Source organism: Vanessa cardui, chromosome 20, assembly GCF_905220365.1.
Source record: "Vanessa cardui chromosome 20, ilVanCard2.1, whole genome shotgun sequence".
In the NCBI taxonomy this organism is placed as follows: domain Eukaryota; kingdom Metazoa; phylum Arthropoda; class Insecta; order Lepidoptera; family Nymphalidae; genus Vanessa; species Vanessa cardui.
Window position 1 is genome coordinate 7,562,903 of NC_061142.1, and position 10,245 is coordinate 7,573,147.

The 10,245-nt window shown below is 35.7% G+C and overlaps 1 protein-coding gene across 1 annotated transcript; it reads left to right on the forward strand.

The window, feature by feature from the left end:
* Positions 1–604: 604 nt before the first annotated feature.
* On the forward strand, positions 605–9,383 carry LOC124538633 (synaptotagmin-16). Its single transcript, XM_047115753.1, has 11 exons — positions 605–1,009; positions 1,074–1,256; positions 1,693–1,784; positions 3,267–3,470; positions 3,550–3,708; positions 3,827–3,935; positions 4,016–4,185; positions 4,937–5,146; positions 5,724–5,888; positions 6,330–6,494; positions 6,651–9,383. The coding sequence occupies exons 1-11, from the start codon at positions 973–975 to the stop codon at positions 6,681–6,683; spliced, it is 1,527 nt and encodes a 508-aa protein (XP_046971709.1). The 5' UTR covers positions 605–972; the 3' UTR covers positions 6,684–9,383.
* The last annotated feature ends 862 nt before the right edge of the window (positions 9,384–10,245 follow it).

Sequence of the window (10,245 nt, forward strand, 5' to 3'; positions counted from 1 at the left end):
TTTCTGAAATTACAGTAATAGAAGTAGAGAAAGGAGGCGTAATACATGAATATTTCGTTTAATAAAAATTTAAAAATTAAATCGGTGATTTGAGAAATAAAGAATGGACTTGTCTTTTCATACCTATTTAATACGTATATGATGAGTATTTACATAGTTTCAGTTTGTTTTATAATAAGAAAATAGCGAGAACCTATCAAATACCCACGTATTTTCTAAATGAAGTAGAGAATGAGATCACTGGGCCACTAGGTTCGTCATTAAGTCACCGAAAGATAGAAACTTTATTAAATTATATATTCATGAAAACTAGATGCCTTATGAAACAACTATCGCTCCCAGCGGCTTGGCAATATTCCAATGTGTCCTGATTGCAACGCTTGTAGACGTTACGCAATTCACAGCTTTATTTATCTCCGCTATCCGCATTACCTAACGCGGTATAAGTTTAGATATATTTTATTTTAAATAACTCCTTACATTTGAGAAATAATGTAAATTTTTAATGCCCATTATTGTATATGTATGCATTTTGTTATATATTTATCCTGCATTTCTTTTAATAAGTATTTTTCGTGTTCAACGGTCAGATAAAAAATAATAAATTCAACACAAGGCAGTAATTGAATTAATCGATGGTATCCTGTCCTTAATCCTCTTTGTCTAATCATTTACCCTCACGTCCTACCGAGGTCACTTGCCCTCGGCCTTGACGACGCTTCGCTATAGCTATTGAGATATTCAGATACCTGTGGGTCCTTCGTCCTATCACCGCGCAGTATTCCACACGCCTTGCCGTGCCCCTCGCTCACGGCGCATGTGCGCCACTGACAGCGACCGTGCCAACGCGTTCCATTTTTATTTCCTTATTAAAATTAGTAAAAATTCAGTGTTGTATCTTGGAATTTGTTTTGAAAAGGTCAGCTAATAAATAGGTGTTAATGCCGCCCAGCGATGGACGCGTGAGCCAGGATGGTGGCCAACATCGGTGTCATCACTCCGACTAATGGTAAACAATGTCCTACACAATGCATTGTGAAGCTTTCAGGCACCTAATGTTGTTTTTTATGCAGTTGAGGCAACGGCATATATAAGTGCAGTAGCCGCATTTGCCGTGATCGTATTGGTGGTGCTACTGTTTCTGGGAAGGCGGTGGTGCCACTCTACGGTATTCGGGCGCAAATGTTGCGATGACATCCTTACCGTCAACGCTGCTGTAACGTCACCAGGCCTTCCAATCGACAATGCTCAATTTGGTAAGACTTGCATACTATTTTAGTTTTGTGTTTCTATAGATTACCTATAATTGTTGTCACCTTCTTAATTATATAGCCTTAATATTCTCTGTAGGCTATAATTAGCCTTAAATAATCCTAATACGTCCTTAGAATAGTAAATAGATCGATCCCTAAATTAAAGCTTTGTTAAATAATCATGTATGCATCCTACAAACCATTTGCTTTTAACTTAGGGACAATAGAACCTTAGGTCAATGTTGAAGTAGTGACATAGTTCCAAGGGCAACGAATGCGTCAATAAGGTGTTTCGTTAATTAGGGATATGTGGTCGTCGATAGAATAGTGTACTATTCACTAAGCACAGTTTTATAACTTTTTAATTTGTAGTTTATTAATTAGTTCCTAGAGTGTTATTATATTGATTGACGTTGTGCGTACGTCTGTGTTGTTATAGATGCTTTGTCGAAACCGAACCATTACCCAGAACGCATATTCACGTTCGAAGCCTCCGACTCAGATGAAGAGCTGCGCTTGCGCATACAACAGGTAAATAAGTCTACGAAAAAGTCCTAGTGTGTCTACGATAAAGATACATGTACCAAAACTTACTGATATCACATAATTCGTAATCTAAATATTCAAACATGCAAGCCAGGATTTCATAAAAATAATATGATGTAATCATTTTATTATAATTTTTTTTGTTCATGTGCGTTCTGTAAGTGAAATTACATCAGTATTTGATAAAAACTACTTTTCAGCTTGTATCATATTGGAATCAAACAGAAAAAAATATATGTTCATCACATCATATATAAAGTAAACAGCTCCATCAATTAAATTGGTTTATTGTCTGTGTCTAGCTTATACAGTATTTGTATTTGAATCGGCTGCATTTTGATTTTGTTATCGTAATCACCACCTGTAGAGGGCGATCTACCTACCTAATGGCTCTATTGATCTTCAAAGAAAACTTATATCTTCTTGCACTGATGTGTAATTTCAATCGGACAATTTAAAATTATTTATTCATTCAATTATCTACTACTGCTGTAACTCATTTAATTTGTAATAATTCAGAATTTCTCCAATAAAATAAGAACATGTAAATTTCTATAAATGCATTTCGTATGTAAACAAAGATAGATTGTAATTTAATTTACCTATAACAGGTAACACAATGTAAATATTTATGTGTTTTAGACTATAATTTCCAAAATACTTCGTTAATTTTATTTTGCAAACTATTTTTCTATTACAGAATAGTTTTCTAGAACAGTTTGTGTATTGGTAGTACTAAGAAGAGGTCATTGTCTAATCATATACTTTGGTTTTTTAAGAGAAGAAGTCAACAGCATTTTTACTTTAATTTAGATTTATAAACAACCTGTCATCTTTCACCCAAAGGCATCAACATTGCTAGATATATAATACTCCTTACAGTAAATGTAACACCAAAGATTTGACCTAGGATGTTATATGCCTTGTCCATGTAACCACACTGGCTCACCTAGGTTAAAACTGTAACGTGGCAATATAGAGAATTGATAGTAGGTGGTCGCACAATTAATGTGTAATGGCGACACCTACCAAACCGACATCCTTGCATACAAATACTTTACCGTATCAACAAAAATGACTTATGGTGTAAATATGCTTTGAAATATCATATTTAATATAATAATGTATATAATTTCTTATATTGCCTCACGTTTCAAGCCTTACGTGACATTAATAAAACAATTAAAGACCATTTTGGGCAAAAACAATCCAAAAGAAAATTACATTAGTCTTGGAACAGAAGAAGCCTCCTTTGATTTTAATTGGAAAATGTTACCTTTTTGTATTCATGAGGATCAAGTTTTTGTGATCACGTTTGTATCTTGTAAGCGATTAGGTACCTACATACCAGGCAGTTCTGTACTGCACTCTCTCTACTTTACAAAAATGAATGTAACGGCTCTAATACACGTTAATGTAACAATCTTGTGAGCATTTTCCTTCAATTTAAATTATCATTTATTTCAGGATAAGGATGGGGTGGAATGTAGATACGAGGAAAAAAATGAGAACCAAAATCAGGCGAAGGTGGAAGTAGACCTTATAGAGACTGCAATGCGAGAGACAAGCCTTCGAGAGACAAAAATTGATGAGGTTGTTCCACAGCGTGCTGAGTATATCCATACCCTAGAGGCGCAGAGCAGCATCGAAAGCGATGTGATCGCTCATAATGTAACTTTTATTTTATTCTATATATTTTAAATGAAGCTGCTTCTTTATAAGTAAATAATGTCTTAATAAACTGTCATAGGATACGTCCTTGCTCTGCGGTGAAAGCGGCAGTTCCCAAGAACGTGGTTCCGTAGAATTGACGCTGCTTTACGACGCTCCCGTGAGAAGTATGACCGTGCACATGCTACAAGCGCGCTCGTTACCGCAGAAAACTCAAGGCCAAGTACTACAGAGCCAGGTATCGATGCATATGTATATTTTTTACCAAAATCTTCAAAAAATAAGACCACTGTTTGTTTAAGCGTTAAAATATCCACCTCTAAACAATATTTACATTTTTATTTTTATTATTTCAGGTTCGAATCGTTCTGCTGCCACTGAAGAAACAAAAATTTAAATCAAAAATTCGTAACGGGGAAAACCCACAGTATATGGAAAGTTTCGTGTTACACAAAATAAATCCGGGTTAGTGAGACTTCAGACTATTTAAAGCAAACATTTATAACTTAGAACTTTAATTGAATTAAATGTTATTTTGTTCACAGAGGACGTTCATGGTCTTGGACTTCGTATCAGAATATATGGATGTGAGCGCATGCGCAGACAGCGATTGCTAGGCGAAGCCACTATCAGCTTCGCCTCGCTTAATTTGGAACTAGAAAACAATTTATGGTTGCAACTGGCACCTCGACAGCATCATCAACCTAGTCTGCAAGTAGGTATCATGCAAAATTATATTTCAAATTTATGGTTTAATAAACTCACTACAGCTAACCCATTCTTAAAAAATTAATCTATTGGACTGGAATAATCCGTAAAATTGCTGTTCATACTCATATGAATATTTTTAAAGGAAAAAACATATATTTCAGCAAAAGACAAAACCCATTCGGAAAATTATATTCGTGTATGACGGGTGAGAAAAAAAATCGAATACTTGAAAATTGTTTGAATTCACAACCAACTAGACTATTTATTGGATATTACTTATTTCCGCTTCGTTAAGTTTCGTCTAGTTTTTTATCACATGAGTCGAGATGGCCCAGTGGTTAGAACGGGTGCATCTTAACCGATGATTGTGGGTTCAAACCCAGGCAAGCACCGCTGATTCATGTGCTTAATTTGTCTTTATATTTCATCTCGTATTCGGCGGTGAAGTAAAACATCGTGAGGAAACCTGCATGTGACAAATTTCATAGAAATTCTGCCACATGTGTATTCCACCAACCTGCATTGAAACAGCGTGGTGGAATGTGTTCCAAACCTTCTCTTCTAAGGGAGAGGCCTTTAGCCGAGCAGTGGGAATTTACATTCTGTTGTTGTTGTTTATTACATTGTCCATTTAATCAGCTTCTCTATGTTGGGATAGAAAAGGATACTTATATACAGTATACATCCACTATAGTATTCTGCGTATAGTAATTCTAGGAATTGATAGCATAATGATATGTTCGTAATAATTTCAGTTACCAAAATTGGATCCCAATCAGTCGGTGACGGGAGTGTTGGCGAGCCCGTCGTCGATCACGACGGTGATGTCCCCGGGCGCAGCCGGCGGGGAGGCCTGCAGCCTGGCGCGCTCGGACTCCGCTTCCTCGTGCTGCAGCACGCGTTCCGCCCCAGAACTGCTACTAGGCCTGCAGTATAACGCTACCACCGGATACTTATCCGTTGAGGTAAGTTATAGAACACTATAGAATTTACACACACAGCACAGCGCGCCAGCCTGACCCCGCCCCGCCTGCCCCGGCACGGCCCCGGCCGCTCGTGACGCGCTGTGACGTCACGATGCTTTCACGCTGAGCCTCGCTCCCGCGTCCGCCGGATCCGCCAGCGACACGCTCGTGCTCCGCTGGCGCCTTTTGGATCCTTCTCTTGACCTCCGAGGTCTTTTCGAGTTAGGTGTTGGATTTGAATCGATTGAATTATTATTAAACTAGTAGTCCAGCAACGGCTTCGCTCGCGTTTTAGGTTATTGGTAGCCTATATCCATTCTTGGAGTTCAAGTTTGCTTCATACCAAATGTCATTAAATTCGTTTCAGCAATTTGCTCGTGAAAGAGCGACAGACAGAAAGGCTGATTTACTTTCAAATTTATAATATTAATATAGATAAAATCGATTTTCAAGGATAATGCCTTTAGAAATGCTAATTTATGTTTAGCATAGGATAACATTTTGAATATTCAATCCTCTAAAAAATACAGTTTATAGTATGTTACTCTACTAATGTAATTCACCCTTTTTATAACAGATTATAAAGGGCACCCACTTCCGCAAGTTGTCTCCGAACAAGGCGCCAGACACCTACGTTAAGCTCTGCCTCATCAGCTCGCTGGGAATGGAGATGGGTCGATGTAAATCCACCACGCGCCGCGCTCAGTCTAATCCGCTTTACAAGGAGCTCTTCATATTTCAGGTTTACAACTAATCTAACGGCCTACTTAATAACTTATACAGGAAATCCTAAATCTACAAATCCTGCAGTTCTTTCATTATATTAAAAATAAATGTGCTTGCTCATTCGTATTTTAACAAAATGAAATGGAAAGAGCCAATTTATACATGTTTTATGTTTTATTAATACGTCGCATCCTGGGCAAAGTCTCGAAAAGTAAAAACATGAGTAACAGCATGACCGATCCACACAGTTGCTAAAACTACGGGCAAACTGTGGGTGAGAAATTGTACTGGACTGATAAAAATTAAAGAGAATGCACAATAATTTCACAAGTCACTGACATTAATTAACAGCTGCATCCATCTCCTCAATGGGCCAGCCCATTGAGGAGATGGGGGAAATTTACAGGCTTTTGATTCATTTGCTTTCCCTCATTTAGTATAGTTTGTGTTATTGAAGGTGGCTCTATTCCAACTGAGCGAGGTGACGCTGATGGTGTCCGTGTGGTGGCGACGCAGCGTGAAGCGCAACGAGATGGTGGGCTGGTTTTCGCTTGGGCACAGTTCCACAGGAAGAGAGGAGGAGCGGCACTGGCAGGAACTGTGTGAGAGGCAAGGACAGCAGGTAAAGAAATTAGAACCTAAACTGCTTCTTCATTTAAGCTGCCATACATTTTTAATTATATTATTTTGATAACGGAAATTAAAAGTTTTGGGCTTTTCAGATATTTTCAAAGTTTCTGATATTAACACTGCGTGATATAATGCCCCGGCGTTCCAGGTGCAACGCTGGCACGTGTTGCTCGACTCCTGACGGTCGCCCACGTAGTCCGCGCCCAGCGCGCCCGTCTGACCCCGCCCCGCCTGCCCCGGCACGGCCCCGGCCGCTCGTGACGCGCTGTGACGTCACGATGCTTTCACGCTGAGCCTCGCTCCCGCGTCCGCCGGACCCGCCAGCGACACGCTCGTGCTCCGCTGGCGCCTTTTGGATCCTTCTCTCGACCCCCGAGGTCTTTTCGAGTTAGGTGTTGTGATGTCGCTTTGTTTGTCGAAGTTTTGTGTACCATCGGTACAGTTGTTCAATTATAGAGTTTGGTGTGCTTAGTAATTACGGGCTCTCGGCTTCTCGAGGTGCGCACGTTTTCGACTGATCGAGTTTTGATGTTACCGTGTATTATGTATAAAACTGAAAAATATTTACGATAGGGATTAAAGGGAGCGTTACTATATTTGTATGTAATACCAAAAAGAATAAGGAAGATATTAAAATGTATTAGGAGTATCTTATAAAGATGTAAAAGCTTAATAAATGTTTGAAAATATTTATTAGAAGATTCGAATTGTAAAACATTTTGTAGTATTTATAAGCGATGATGAAGACTTGGAGCGCACAATACTCGTGAGATAGGATAAATTAGCGGAAGAGTATTTATTGATATTTAATATATTATACAATTACTGATAGTATCTATTATTATTAGAGTTGTTCGACTTTCGAACGTATCAACAAACTTTAGTCATTTTTAACATACCTGATTCTATATCAACAAACAAAATAATTATAAGTCAACTAAGCACAAATAAAACACTCGTTTCTAAATACCCATCCACTATTTAAATATTACAGCATTTTATTGATTCTAGTTATATTCAAAATCATATTAAATTTAGTCTCTCAAGATATTTGATTCGATATTATTCAAATTAGTATTTTTTTAAACTAAGAATATATTGTAAATTTTTTTCTGTTTAAGTAAATGTCTTCTACTTACAGTTATTATACTATTTTTAACTATTGTAACATTTAGTATATTAAATATGTACTTTATTTAAAGGCGATAATGTCAATTTAATCGTAATAATTTTGTAGAATTTTCCATATAATTTATATTACCTGCAAATGTTGCAGACTTCTATTTTATTGGATGTTACGACTGATATTTTCAAATCATTATAATTTTATACTTAGATATAAGAAATAAGTTTTTTATATACTTAATTATTTACACAATTTTATCTCATATTTTTTCATGTATAAAAAGTATTTACAATTTTATTTACAACAAAAAAGTTTTATCTTTGGTAATTCAGAAAATTATCATCATTTACATTAGTATATTTGAATGTTGTATGAAGTATATATAATGTATAGCTTGCTTATAACCGACCAATGTTTTGATATTACAAGAGTACTAAGTAAGATAAACTTTTTACATGTTTGAACGATGAATAAATATGATCTCGAGAAGTCTTTCTTAAATTTTAATATTACGGATATAAAAAGTAATTCTTTTAAAAATCAACATAGATAATTAATAATTAAGAATTTAAAATACATAAATTTGAAAAAACAACAAGCAGCTTCTTTTTAATTTCTTCTAAAGTTTTTGGGCATAGAGTAATAATAAATGTTACGCTTTTTACAGATTATATATTACTTTAAATTATAAAAAAAATATTATAATATTTGATTAAAAAAAAAATATATGATTTTATTATATTTTAGGACGGTCTTGTTATAATTATTAATCATATTTTTTGGGTTGCTGATTCCACTATTTACAATACTAATGAAGTATGGATGTACATAGGTATTCGCTGTAATCAAAGCGTGCATATATTTGCCAATTTAAGCAAATAGTCACAGTTATGTAGAGTATTTAAATGTTTGCAATGTATGCGCACAGTTTAACGCATCGCGTTTTGGTAGTTAGGAAGCAAAGAACGATTTCGAAATGTTATCGCCTGATATTAGCGTAACAACGTGTGATCTTTCAACTCAAAAATGTATTTATATTTATAGTCACAAAATGTTTTCGTATTGAATACATCTGTATATATGTATAAATTTAAAATTTCCAGACGATCAATAATTTCTCAACGCAATTTATGATTACAGATGTGACTTTCCAAGAATTTAGCGTTTTAACAAGCAATGTAAAACTACATTCGTATTGCACAATTAGCTTATTATATACCAATTTGTAGACTTCTAAGAAATAGCTTTTATATGTATACGATATCGATATTTGCCTCAGATGTATTATTTTAAAACTGTTATAATATCTAACTATTAATAGATATAAATATTTTATTTATACTCAAGCTTAATCTTGCCAATTAAATTAAAACAAAACTTATTTATATTCTTCAGTATTAGAGATGTACTTGTATCAATGCTTAATTCTGTAGCCTAGTGCTAATAGGGCTAGGGTATTATTATTTTCAGTAAAATGTAAACCACATTTTGCCATTTGCCAAATCATTTAATAAATAAGGAGTTTATTTGTGCTAAAATGTCATAAGCACCATTACTAATACATACTGTTCATATGTTATCAAAAGTAAGGGTTATAGATATTAGCCGTTAGCACTAGGCCACAGGATTTCATATAATATGTATTTTTCTGATTGTAATAATTCCATATTTAAACATTCAACTGTTAATGAAGTTAAACTTAAAAACCGTTTTCAATAAATCACTTTATACAGTTTCCTATAAGGTGTTTAATGTTTTAAATCCTTTTCAGAGTATACAAACTGCTAATAACTAATTACACAAATATTTTTTGGGATACCTATTTATTATTTTGCAGCAGCATTAACTGATGGGTACGGCTTACGAATATATTTTATACTGCTAAGTTATCGGATGCTGACTGCTGTCGATTGCGGTTACGTGGTTTCCTGTGTACCTAATACTATAATAGTACCGGTCTTGTATTGTATAACCTATTAGATTAGTTAGTTAATAGAAATATAGAAATTATTAAAACTTAGATTTTTTTTTAGATTTATCTATATAGGATATCAGATATCAATACCAGACGCATCACGCCCAGATGGATTGTGCCTCTTGGGGTCCCCTGGGACATTCCCTGGTGGAGATAGTCGGCAAAGATCACTCGTTGGCGAATGTGATAACCACCATGCTAGGCAAGCGAGAGGTGAGAGAAAAGCTTTTTATTTGAGAAATTGTGATGTCGGAGAGCGGGCGCGTGAGTCTCCACTGATTCACTCTGTAGAAGAAGACCAGGAAGAAAGTGTCGGCGCCCGATGTAAGCGCCGCCGAGGATCTCTGTACCCCGAGAACTTCTAGCTTGGAGACCAGTAAAGATTGGAGATGGTTCAACTGTCAATGCATCACGGTAGCATGAGCAAACGATCATGTGTTGCTTCTTCAAGAGACGGAGAGGGGTACAGCTGATTTCTTAGTAGGTATTCCAGTAAGCTTGAGCGCATCAGGTCTTCTCAGTACCGCCGAGTTCTCTATATACCTACCTATACCATATTACATTTTGAATCATTCAAATTCTGTTTGTAACTGCATTCTTTACATGAGCTTAATTTTAAGGTTTTACTTTAAAAATTATGTC